The following is a 13,714-nucleotide window of genomic DNA, read 5'->3' on the forward strand; positions in this document are numbered from 1 at the left end:
CAGCCTCAACCCTGATGACTCGATTGCCCGCAATACAGTCCGAAGCCTTTTGAGGTGATCGCTGAAGTTAGCGGCGAAGACGACAACATCATCCAGGTACACCAGACATATCTGCCACTTGAGGCCTGCCAGTACTCTGTCCATTAGACGCTGGAAGGTTGCTGGAGCGGAACAAAGTCCAAATGGCATCACCTTGAACTCATACAGCCCATCCGGCGTGATGAAGGCGGTCTTCTCTCGATCTCTTTCATCAACTTGGATTTGCCAATACCCTGTTTTCAGATCCATGGACGAGAAGTACTTTGCATTGCTCAGACGGTCTAAAGTATCGTCGATCCGGGGTAAGGGGTAGACGTCCTTCTTGGTGACGCTGTTTAATCGTCGGTAATCGACGCAAAACCGGAGGCTTCCGTCTTTCTTTTTGACAAGAACGACCGGTGCTGCCTATGGGCTTTTAGATGGCTGAATAACATCGTCGTGTAACATTTCCTCAACTTGCTCTCGGATGGCTTGGCGTTCAAGTGTCGACACATGATAAGGACTTTGGTGGAGAGGGCGGGTGTCTTCTTGGGTTATTATTCGGCGTTTTGCAACAGAAGTTGGTCGGACCTGTGAAGAGCTAGCGAAGCAGTCGTCGTAACTTTGAAGAAGGTTCTGGATCAGTTGCTGCTTGTGCTGGGGCAGGGAAGGGTTAATGTCGAATGTCGGCACCGAGTTTTGGATCTGCGGGGTCGTGGATGCCGGGTCTGAAAGGACGAGGGCGTCGCTCACTTCGACAATTTCTTCGAGGAAGGCAATGGTCGTGCCTTTGGATAGGCGACGGTGTTCTTGGCTGAAATTCGTTAGCAGCACTGAGCTGTGTCCATTGCGGAAATCCGCAATTCCTCTTGCGATTGCGACATCTCGGTCCAGCAAAAGCTGTATGTTACCTTCGACGATGCCATGGACGTTTTCGGCAGTGGCAGCGGTTACGGTGACTAGAGCAGTTGATCGGGGCGGGATGCTCACGTCATCCTCGAGCACACGGAGGGCCGTACGATTGTGCAGAGGCAAGGACGAATTTACAGCCTCATCCGAGAAAAGTGTGATGGACCTCGACCACAGATCGATAACCGCTCTGTTTTGAGTCAAGAAGTCCATGCCGAGAATCACGTCACGGGAGCACTGCGGCAGCACCAAGAAAGTCACAAGGTATGTGTCCGTGAAATGTCACTCGTGAAGTACATTGTCCCGATGGGGTGAGGATGTGGCCTCCCGCTGTGCGGATCTGTGGGCCGTCCCAAGTCGTCTTTACCTTCTTCAATTTCGCTGCTAATGACCCACTGATGACTGAGTAGTCGGCGCCTGTGTCTATTAAGGCAGTTACCGTGTGGCCGTCGATAGATACTTGAAGGTCGGTGACACGTGGGCTGAAATTGCGCGTTGGTTTTGGGTTCGGGTCACGACTTCGTCGGATACTTTGACTACTGTTGTGCCTTGCCGCTTCCGTTTTTATCGGCGATTCACTTATGTCCCGGCGTTGTCGCGCCATCGTTGTCGTCGTACATGAGGTGGTGTCGTCGTCGTGCATGGTCGCCGGTGGAAGGTCTTTGGCTTTTCGTCCTGAAGCAACCTCGCCTCCAAAGGTTGCTGGTTTCAGTTTCCCCTACGGGGGCTTGGGGACCTCACTCGCGTGGCCGTGGTGGGGCTGCGGCCAGGGGACTCGAAGCGTGGGGATGAAGGGGATGGCGAACGGCTGGGCAAGTACTCCGTATGGCGCAAGTAATCTTCGATTGCCGGAGGTCGCTGCCCAGGGCGTGGTCGCAGTGCCCCAGAGGAGAAGCCATGCAGTCCCATTCGCCTGTAGGGGCAGTGTCGAAGGATGTGGCCGGCCTCACCGCAGTGGAAGCAGAGTGGACGGTCGTCTGGAGTTCTCCAGGCGTCGCATTTTCTTAGGCTCGGGCGTCGCTCGTATGTGGTGTGAGCGGGGAATAGAGGGTGGTGGTTTGGGGCTGCTGGTACCCGCCGCGGGGTGCTAGGCGCGTCTCGTCGAAGCGGGCTGCTGTGCACTGCAGCGGCGTATGTCATGGCTTCGGCCTCTGTTCCAGTCGTCGCTGACGCAGAGCCAAGCGCCTGCTGGACTTCTTCGCGCACTACGTCCAAGAGAGATGCTGCTTGGGGGGGGGGCTGTGAGGCAGACGGCAGCAGTCGGCGTAGTTCCTCTCGAACCACTTCACGAATAACTTCCCGCAAGTCGTTAGTGGTGGTCATTGGTTCCGAGTAGAGCGCATTGAGCTGAAGCGGACGGTTGTATTGCCGAGTCCGGGCATCCAGGGTCCTCTCAATGGTGCGCGCTTCTTGAGCGAATTCATCGATTGTTTTGGGGGGATTTCTTATCAGGCCGGCGAAAAGCGACTCTTTCACTCCTTGCATTAGGTAACCGACCATTTTGTCTTCTGGCATGTTTTCGTCCGCTCGCCGAAAAAGGCGTTTCATTTCTTCGACGTACATGTTCACAGTCTCGTTAGGTTGTTGGGTCCTTGATTCTAGCAGCAGTTGGGCCCTTTCTTTTCGCATAATGCTGGTGAACGTCCTCAGCACATCACGCCTTAATAATTCCCAGGTGGTCAGTGTGGTCTCGTGGTTTTCGTACCAAGTTTTAGCGGGGCCGTCCAGGGAAAAGAAAACATATCGCAACTTCATTTCTTCATCCCACCTGTTGATGGTAGCCACCCGCTCGAATTGGTCGAGCCATTCTTCCGGGTCTTCAGTAGGGTAACCATGGAAGGTTGGAGGCACGCGGGGCTGTTGCAGAATGACAGGAGTGGATGTCGTCGGGTTGCTCATGGTGAGTGTGGAAGATTCTTTTCGGGGCCGCATGGGGTCCGGTAGCAGTCCCAGCTCAGGCGGCAAGTTTTGGAGACGGCGGCTGCTTCGAATATCCGTGTCTTCGGTGTCTTTGTTCTCTGTGGTGGCTGTTGCAGGATGGGTCTTGTGCATACCCAGCACCTCCACCAGATGTCACGTAACCGTGACGGCAGCCCGAAGACAGGAGACTGGGAGGCTCGTGATGTAGAGGAGAATCCGTTTATTAGGCGGACTTGCGCCCATACGAGCAATATGCACACCTTGGCTTCAGCGGCGGCGAACAAAGTCGTCGGCAGCCGTCGGGGAACAGAATACCCGCTGTAATTACCCGGGCTCTATTTTAAGGCTGTATCGAACGCTCGGGATACGCCCCCAAAATCAGCTAGTACATTCGCCAGCAGTATGGGCCTATCTCATCGCCAGCGCGCGAGGCCACGGTCATCCCAGGTAATCGCGACGCGTCTCGCATCACGATCCGAGATGATAAGGCCGCATGCAGGCGGCTATCGGCATGCACAAAACTGACGCTTCGCGGCAATATACTGGGTGGCCACGGTTGTGCAGCGGAAACAGACACTCCATTTGTCTTTCACCTTGCAATGGTTGTGTGTATGTTTGTATTATGGTTATCTCTGTTTACTGATATGTCATCGATACTGAATCCTGCAATGTTGATCAGTTTTGAAATTTCAAGGCTCCTGGTGCGATCGTACCCCTAACTTTTTTCTTGACCACCAGAAGTACGCGCTAAAACTCAGTTAAAAGAGTAAATAAGTACTACTACATCAGACACAAGAAACTCTCGACTGAGAAATAACTCTCAGAACTCACCGGGAAAACTCTGTAAGGGCAGCAAAAAATTACTGTGACTATCCTCGCTAAGAAAACTAATTCCGGCCAAAAAATTGCTATCATTTCTACATTCAAGATCCTGATCAACATGAGAGTAAATTCACTCAGTTGTACGTAGTAAAAATCCTGTAGAGGCAGTTTGCTAGAGGACAAGCGGTTTGCTCCATGTTCGAGTTATTTTTGTTCAGTGTGTAGCATCATGACGCATACGATTATAGTTGGCTTCGCACTGTGATGCTTGTAGTTGCTGAGTGCACGAGATACTTTTGCATGAACGTCGTACAGTAGCGTCAGTACTTACCGACTAAACCACTTGGAACACTTCACAGCAAAGTCTAGTACAACTCCGCAGACTCCGATGAGTGCGAAGCCCAACCACATGTCCACGTGGCCTCCAATGTAGATCATCAAATCTTCCATCTGCCAAGAGAAATATTCTTTAGCCAAATTAATCCTTTACTGCACTTTGTTGCAATTAAAACAAACAGAAAGCCTGCTTGAATCCGCCTGTAGACGTTGTCGCATTTCCGCAACATTGCTTTTAAATGGCATCGTCCGGTGTTGCCATCAGGGCTCATCCCATGCGACTATTCCGAAAACATCCACGGCAGACGTTACAAGTGCCAGCGTGCAGTAATACAGTTAGGTTTTGTCAATAATAAGTGCATTGCCTAACGCGATAAAGCGCGGGAAAAATTTTTAAGCTCTCCTGCAAATCCTCCTGATTGTGTAGATTGAAAAAAAGTCATCTCGTAATGGTTTGTTCCTGGCGATGGAACGTTGCTATGTTGCGCAAGTGCAACAACGTGTACATGGGGGTTTGTTCACCTCAGAAATGGAAATGGACCCTAAATGCTTCTATGGCAGTAATTCCTTCTTACAGTGAAGACGGCGACCTTCCGGGACTCACAACAACCATCAGTGCAAATCGATTTCGGTTGAACCTGTGTGCAGCACGTTTCTAGGTCGTATGTCCAAATTTTTTTCGTAGGAGTACGGTGTATTCGCGCGCTGTTGTGTCGATTCGTTCCGGGTGTACCCTTACGTCTCTGCTCCTTCGTTCTAAATTGTGTGGTTTATCAGGCCGTACCGCTGATACACTCTGTGGTGTGGTGGTGTTTTATTACACGTTGTGATCTGCCCTCAGTTGCGAGTGTCCCCGCCTCTCGTGCCCTCACGATCCTCTTCCTCTTCATTCCTGAACGCGACAAATCTTATTCGCTCTGTTAGGATCTGGTTCCTCCTGCCGTGGTATCCGAGCCTTAATACAACGGGCTTGACACATCGCCGGAATCATCCCAGGGACCCCGGACTAGGGGTTACTCTCATGCTCCTCGCTAAATTCCAATATAAATAATCAAGATGTTTTACCCTCTCTCCTTCAAATGTTCAACCTGATGTGGAAAGGCGTTCCAAATTTCCTGGCTACATAAAAATATGCAAGACGCAATGCTGGAAGTGTGGAAAACAAGCTTTGTTCATCAAGCAGGAGCAATTGCTTTCTTTTGTACCACACCATGATAATGAGTGCACCGACTCATTGTCATGTGCAGATAATTATTTGAGTTCGAATCGCAACGAGTACCTTTCCTCTTCAACTCGTTCTTTACTTCCACTTAGTTGCAAATTTTAACGTACCTTTTTTCTGCTTGTACAAAGTGTGAAAATCCACGAAATTTATTTTCTATGGTAGCACAGTTATTGTTATGCTTTCGTGCAACACCAAGGATAATATTATGACGAAACAAAAACTTGTGCAGGAAAGGGTCAACATTCTGCTCTTGTAAGGGGCAGCCTCTCCATCGACAGCTGGATAACTTAAACAACCTAATTTTTCTGTGAAAAGCGGTACTGAACCGAAGGCGCGTCTCGAATTCAGAGCCACGTTTGAAGTAAACCCAAGCAAAAGCCAAACTGAAACTGTAATTTGTGCGGTAGAAAGTGCCTGAACAAATATTTAGTTACGAAGAAATGGTTTTATTTACAGATGAGAAGAAATTATATAGAAGCAGGAGGAGCGTAACTGCGGGTCAAGGCCACTCAGGTTCGCCCAACCACACAGTCTAAGCGCCGGCTCCACTCCTCTTCCTCTTTTGCGCAACGCTCAACGAGCCAACCAGCCAGACGGGTCGCGGAGTCCAACAAGCCCGCAGAGTGAGTAATGGTCATTCGCTATCGTGAATGCTCGGCCGCCGTGCAGATGCGGAACTTCGGAATGGCGAAGACGACTGGTAAGCACTCGAGCTCGGTGACGGTGTCGTTCTCTGCTCTGGTCGAATGGCGTAAGCGACGACATGCTGGCGGCCGCTACAGATTTGCACGAGCAAGGGCTAACAGGAAGTCCACTAGCATCAGTATGCAATTCAGTGAAAGCTTCAGTATCAAAATGCTTCAGAATAGGTCCTGAAGTCAGCAAAAATTTCAGCTGTTGAAATGCAGCCTCGCATTTGTCATCCCACAACTACGGTGCATCTTTATGGAGAAGGGCCGTCAGTGGGCAAGCGAGTTCTGCAAAATTATTAATACATCGGCGGAAATATGAGCAAAGGCTCAAAAAACTTCACAGGTCGTTCACGTTTTGCGGTTGCTCAAAGTTACGAGCCCCTGCGGTCTTCCGTGGGTCCGGTCGTATACGTTCTCTGTCCACAAGAAAGCCTAGTGCGAGGGCTTCACGTTCGCCAAAATGACACTTTTTAGAGTCTAAAAGAAGGCACATTTTCCGTATACATTCAAGCACATGCGACAAGCGTTCGTTGTGCTCATGAAAAGTTTTTTTTTTCATAAATGACAATGTCATCTAAATAGGACGTGCAAATTTCACTTTGGTCCACGGAGTACTGTATCCATAAATCTCTCAAATGTAGCTGGAGTATTGCACAAACGGATCGAAGGTCATTACGTTAAATTCAAAAAGACCGCCAGGTGTTAGGAAGGCTGTCTTCTCCTTCTCTGATGGGTGCGTAGTAATTTACGAATACCCCGAACACAAGTCAACAGAAAAAAATAGGAGGCAGAGTGTAGACAGTCGACGGCGTCATCTATACGTGGCAGAGGGTAGACGTCTTTTTTCGTAACGGCGTTTAGGCGGCAATAGTCCGCACAGCATCTCCATGAATTGCCCTTTCTCACGAGAATGACAGGAGCCGGTCAGGGGCTACACGAATCTTGTATGACTATATTCTTCAACATGTCTTCAATCTGCTTGGCGATGACTTTCATCTCAGAAGGCTATACGTGATAAGGCTTCAGGCACATTGGCGTTGCTTGCCCTGTATAGATCCGATGTTGTAACTGTTACGAAGGAATGGGTTTATTTACAGGTGAGATGACAGGTTATATAGGCAGGAGAAACGTGACTGCTGGTCAAGACCAGTCCGCTTCGCCCAACCACACAGTCTAAGCCCGGCTTGACTACTGTTCCTCTGCTGCTGCGTTCCGCACACTCGTACTTTTCGTTACAATCTTTTACTGCGATAGCAGTTTATGGACATTCTCAGCGGCTTTTTGCGGCCGCTGTCGCATTTGCCGGCATGTTCCGTATGACGTCCAAATCGATAACATCGCCCCGCTAAGCGTATGTTCTACGCGTGAGTAGCGCGCGAGCATTGGGCACGAACGCGGATGAAGCGGCGGTGAAACGAGCCGGCCATCTCCGTCGCACGAAGTGCGCATCACCTTACGCGAAGTGCCTGCCGTCGGTAGTTTGCTTCTCAGACAGCGGTATCTCTCGCCTTGTATACCGCAAGAATTTCGTGCGCTGGACGAGATTCTTGCGGGTTTGTGCTCAACTAGTGTAAAATACTGGGCAAGTTGTAAGTGAGCGCTCTGTCCCTTCTTTTAACGGGCTCGGCTATTTTCCTTTGTGCGCTGTATCAGCTTATCAATGTTTTAAGCGGCGAAGTTTCTTACCACAGCCATCAAAAATGTCAAGCGTTGTACGATGAGACGCGAAACCCATGCAACTGTGTATCCGTCTAAGTACTCTTAAAAGTGCTAGAGTAAAAGCACGCGAGCGTTCTTGTAATTTATATTTCAAGCTCTTCAAACGCTTTTGTTTTTCTCGGGAAAAAACAACCAGGCGAATTTGAGCATGAAATAAATGTTTGATTCCGAAGTTATTTCAGGTGGTCTATAAGTTTATGATTGACAGGTTAAGGATGCAAGCACTAATTGTAAAAGTGACGCGCTAAAAGAGATTTTTAATAAATACTCCATATTGTAAGCAATATGGAGTTTGTACGTACACGAGACTACTACTAATATGCACTTGGTAGCATTTTTTCTCGAACTATTGATATTTATGTTTGTTTTTTATCTTGGTTCAGGTTAGTGGGGACACCGTGTATGCGCCGTACTACTCTAACCAACGTGCTTAGCCTTGAACCCTAGTTCCCACGCAATGCCACATGCGACAGTATTCAACTCACAGGTATCCGGGGAAAGGTGTAGATTGTCTTCTTCTTGTTGGAACCCATGACCACTGTGACATGCACAAGAGAACGACTGCAGAGAAAGCAAAGGTCTTGTTTATAAGAGTACGCATGTCGAGGCTGAAGGAGTGCCGATGTTGTTTGAGCCTTTCGTGCCGTGCGTAACCTGATTCAGCAAACCTTACTCTGCAACAATTGCTTCACTATTGGACAGATCGCTGTTTGAGGGGCCTTATGACAGAAACAGGTAAGTGGAAAGGAACTTTAGCATTGCCATTTTTTGGCGTGTTGGTAAATTGAATTTGAAAACATACTCAGGGGCGCCAGCACACAAGGACGTAGGACACACGACACCACCATGCGCTGGTGTCGTCTCTCCTACGTCTTTGTCTGCTAGCGCTGAGTATGTTTTCAAAAGAGGAAAGGATACGCGCATCAAATCAGTGTGTCAAGTGAAACACCTAAACCAGTACGTGAATTGCAAGATGAACGTTGTGTACTCCTTTCCACTTTTTTGTGGCCGAGTGTACATATGGCAAACGGGCAGCTGTGTCAATGTCAGGGTTAGAGATCATCTGTTGTCTTTGAAGAATAACAAGCTTTCGCGTGTGCTTACTCATCGCGCCCAGTGCAAGTGCTCGCCAATGTTAGAAAAAGCAACAATTTCGTATAATTATAAAGTTATGCACACTAGGCTGGTGGTAGAAGCAGCACATATTGAGCGTATAATTTATTAATATATAAGCCAGCCTTCAATTGCACGATCTCAACAAGGGGCATTTCTTGAAATACTTTTGGCTAGCCATTGCTTCGCGACACCGGTTTGTTATTTCTTTTCTTTAATTGCGTGTTCTGGGTGTATACATGTCACGTTTCTTCCATTATTAAATTTTGTTGAGAGTCAGCGCTCGTCCTGTTTTTCTACGTTGTTTGAAGCAAAACAGTTGACATGACCGAGGCTCTTTCCCCTGTGTCTACGTTTTTCGCGCTCTTCCATTTATCATACAGGACGTCTATTTTGCGCTAAAATAGTTTTCAAGATGACTCACAATTGTACTCGAATGTGTTTTGTTTGATGTTGCTGATAAAAGTGTCTTATTACCTTTTTAGCAAATATTCATTGTAAGCTGTCCTGCTGTGAGCAAAACTCAACATTGACAAATGTGCAGAGAGGCAAATGAAAACGAGGCTGAGGTTGCACTCCGGGTGAGCATAGTCACTTACAGTGCAAAGTCAAGCGACCATGTTCATATTTTTTTTGCATTTTTACGTCACCACCGAAGCTGAACATGCAGTTGACAGGCTGGTAATATATACAATGCCGAGCCACTCCTGAAGACACCTGCTGTTTTACTATCCATTCAGTATACGCTTTTCCTGGCAGCAATTATATTAAATTAGTGTCGGTGTTCGGAAGTGTTAATGTTTGTGTGTCTCAGATTGCAATGGCTGAGTACTAAACGTTAAGTATCACTAAATAACGTAATTATTAGCACCACACAGTGAAATAGTCGTTAGAACCTTCACAACCTAGAAAGCGTTGCCGAGAAGTAGCCGACACATCCGTTCATTCAGTCGAATGCTTTTATAGGAGTCTGCTTACTTGTCTGACGTTTCCATCACGACTCCAGTCCGGAACACCAGGCCCTTGTAACGCACCTCACTGGGAAGATGTGGTGTGCACGGTCAGTGATAGCGGTAGCGCTATGCAGTGCAGTTTCAGCACAGGCACGGTCTTATCTGTGAAATGTATGTGGTTTGAGCTATAAAAGACTCTTTTTCTACACTGCATTTCGTAGACTATGAGCAATGTGGCACATGTTAGAACCGAAGGTGGTTGAGTTGTATAGTTGTTCCAAGGTCCCATCGAGTTGGTGGGTACACCTGCTGCTGCCATTAGCATATAAATCAGTCTATAAAAATAGTTCTTTCTTACTCCCATCGACGCAGTTACAAAGCGATCTTGCAATACTACAGGGAATTTAGAAGACTACCAGTACCGCACAACAGCATTTCAGCAGTGGCCTCTGCCACGTCAGGTTGGTCCGTCTCGGCCGTGTTGTCCTGTGGTTCACCCTGTTTCTCGTTTCCTATGACCATGTACCAACCGTCCCAAATAAGCACTCTAGGATGCTATGTAGGCTCGAAACGAATATTATTCGAACCTCCACAGATCATACAAATACTATCCAACAGCATACAAAGACATGCCCATGGTCTGGAAACACACCAACGCCCTACCACATCACATGGAAATGCACGGCTCACACCGACGAGCAATATGAGAATAACACGAGAGTGTGGTGCTAGGCATTGCTGTCTTGCCTTGCCTTCGGAGTTGATCCGGAGGGCAGAAAAGCTGGCGAGGGCAAGCGGTGCCTTTCCAAAGGCAAGCGGTGCCCTAAAGTCTGGAATAATGAACACGCATGCGTACCCACTGAACGTGTTTTATATCACCTAAGGTGATGATGATTTATGGCGTAGGGGGTACCTTGAATGTGTACTTGTTGCCCCAGGTAGAACGGGCTCTAGATACGCCGCTCTTCCGGCTTTTGCTGTGACTGTGCCGAATGCCCCGCGCAGGCATGGCGATTTTTTATGAGAACAGCGGTCTCGCACATCATAGAGTACTACACTCAATGACGCGCTGCTTCTGAGATCGTGTTCACTCGCTTGACGCAAAGCATTGAGCCCGCTGAAAAAAATTCAATTGACTTCTGAGAAAATATATACTATGTCTTTGAAAGGTACTGGTTTGTGCTAGTTGGTAAGAATTCCTTTTGCAGTTAACTCCGCTCCTCTGAAGAACGTATTCTACCCTTGTCCCACTTTCTGAAGAGGAGGGCAAGTAACTATACCACAAATGCGATGATTTTTATGACTACTTTAAGTTCAAATTTGTGCACACAAATAAAAAGCAATACGAATACTTCCGGAACAGAAACGGAACGGAACTTTTTGTAGTGCAACGAAACTAAAACCGAAACGAAAAAAATTAGGCAGATCCCACGCGCTGTGGGAATCGGTTTCATGCGAAGCAGTCAGCGAGTTCTTCTATGCGGCATTTTATGGCTTTACGCCAAGCGTTACGAGGTGAAATTTTGTAAGTGTAGTAGCTCTGTGCACATCGTGGGCTTACCAGGCACGTCGACAACACTGGCGTTTAAAGGGTAACTTATGGTGCGACGTAACCTCAGCCCTCACGTTAGAGTACATACGCCAGTATTATCGAAACTAGGTGCACTTTATGATGAAATCATGTGAATATCACAAGCAACTTTCGTTCTATTGGGGTCGAGCAAGGCTTCAATATAGCTTGCTGAATCACAGGAATACAAATGTAATGTTTATTAGACTGCTATAAAAGCGGAGCCAAAACTGCAACCACAGTCGTTAATCTGATATGACGCCTGTATCCAAGTAGTACATATGTAGTGTTTATTGCTTTCTTGTAAAATGAGACAGCCAGCACCACAGACACAATTGACGTTGCACCGACATTACGCCTGCATAGGCTGTTTTTCCAAATGAGTTTATGGACCTGGCGTGGCTCTGTGGTAGAATACCTGATTGCCACGCAGAATGCTTGGGTTCGAATCCTGCTGGGATCCTAATTCTTATTCGTTCCATTCGTCGGGTCAACGCTGCCGATCTCGGTTCTTCTTAACGCTCTCTCATTTAAGTTACCAATGTCTGTTCTTGCCGTTCATGGGTACATGTAAACTGTCAATCATCTGTGGCGCATACCCGTACACCGCGGCCTCTGGTAAACGGGTATGTGCCACACGTGTCTGAGGAAACGGTTTCACGACGTACGCGACAGGATTTTCACGTTATTCATGTAATGACCCGACATCCGTATTCGTCAAATGCTCTTATTCTTCCATGCCAATTTTGGTCTACGCCAAGTTAAGCAGGCGATCATGAGAACAGCGATAGATAGATAGATAGATAGATAGATAGATAGATAGATAGATAGATAGATAGATAGATAGATACGTATATGTATAAGCTCAAAGTGACAAAGGTTCGCTAAGAAATGCTTCGCATTTAAAACATTTAGTTCCGACACTCTAGTTGAAATATAACCGCGCAACAAAAACTCTGTTTCAGTATCGGCGTCCAGATTTTAGTCATTCTGGAGATCGATATCGATGTTTCGCGAGTCCTGAGGCCCAGTGCTGTTCAGAAATGAGCCGTATACGAGACTGGGAAGTGACATCTTTCAAGTGGCAACGCTAGCTAAAGTTTTGTTAGTCTCTCTGCCCCCGCCCACCTGTCCGTCCTGGCCCTAGTGCGACTGAAATTCGCGACCTTGGCCCGCTAGCTGAGGTGAGCTTGAGACCTCTGATATAGACCATCTGCCGCTAGTGGTACGCGCGTCTCTAAGGTGTTTAAGCTTGGCAGAGGCACTATGGACTACGAGATGGCCTAAAGCACCAAAGAGCGCGTTTAGGGCGTCGCCCCGCCCTTCTTTCGGCTCCGGAGCGGGGTTGGCCATCCAGCCTTACTTTCTCCTATAGGACGTAGTCGCCTGTCATCGCGCGCTTATCTGTTTGCGTTGAAGCCGTAGACCTCACGAAGGTCACTTCTCTTGCTGCAGCGACCATGTTTGCTAAAGGAATCAGCTGCTAGCTTTTCTTCGTATGACATTTCATTTTGTTGCTGTCGCGTTTATTGCTTCGCCCTTACGGTTTTGAAATCGTGTTTTCATGATATTTCACGTGCACAGCAATTCCCCTCAATGGATAGTAATGCCACCAGGACATGCTAATTTGCAACAACGGGCCAATCTTGCTGCCTTCACCGGACGGCAGCGTCAATATCGTATGTTGACTGGTGACGCTCGGCCGTTGTTGGCGTTGTGACAGTATGATTCGGCGAATCTTGGTTCTGTAATGACTCGATTATAGGTATTCATTGGACCGTCATTTGCCAGCGTATAGACAAACTGAAGGACGGACTGCTGGGCGAGTTGGTAAGTAATCTTCAAGTGGTGGTTACTGAGATAATCCCCTGTCTGCTCACGACTTGACTTTCAGCGCCTGATAACCTCACGTTATGTATATATATATATATATATATATATATATATATATATATATATATAAATTTGTTTTTTCAATAAAATGCTGACTTGATAGCTTGCGCTGTTTCGGCGTTTTTTTTTCTAGTTTTACTGCCGCTTTCGCGAAGCACCGCTTGAAGTATAAACAATAATACTCCAACGTGCTGCGTTGCCTGGGTTATCCACCAGGCCATGATTTTATTATATTTTAGTTAGCCCCATTTTCTATACTCATTCGCACTGAACGTATCTTCTAGCATGGAGTAACTCTGGTTGTTAAGAAGAGGTGATAAATCGTTTTGTTTGACGCCAGCATTGTTTCTTTCGTACGGACATGTTAAGAACACACCACAACACAAAGGCACGCTTGTTTCGTCACTGAGAACTCATCTGTCGCTGAAGACGCCGTCTATGCCACTTGACTTGACGAAACTGTGGAACTTCATAAGTTGAATACGGTGCACAGTGACAGATTTTTCAAGCTAGGGTATTTTGGTGTCATGTTTAAAGGGATGTT

At 47.4% G+C, this 13,714-nt stretch overlaps 1 protein-coding gene across 1 annotated transcript in view; it reads right to left on the minus strand.

The window, feature by feature from the left end:
* Positions 1-3,932: 3,932 nt before the first annotated feature.
* The window catches only part of LOC119391901 (uncharacterized), a 51,377-nt gene continuing 41,595 nt past the window's right edge, over positions 3,933-13,714 (minus strand). The window contains exons 6-8 of the mRNA XM_037659551.2: positions 9,733-9,792; positions 8,127-8,202; positions 3,933-4,119 (exon numbers count right to left, since the gene is read on the minus strand). Of these exons, the coding sequence (XP_037515479.2) occupies positions 3,997-4,119; positions 8,127-8,202; positions 9,733-9,792 (259 nt within the window). The 3' untranslated portion in view covers positions 3,933-3,996. The remainder of the gene's footprint in view (positions 4,120-8,126; positions 8,203-9,732; positions 9,793-13,714) is intronic.

This window comes from Rhipicephalus sanguineus, chromosome 4 (genome assembly GCF_013339695.2).
Source record: "Rhipicephalus sanguineus isolate Rsan-2018 chromosome 4, BIME_Rsan_1.4, whole genome shotgun sequence".
NCBI lineage: Eukaryota > Metazoa > Arthropoda > Arachnida > Ixodida > Ixodidae > Rhipicephalus > Rhipicephalus sanguineus.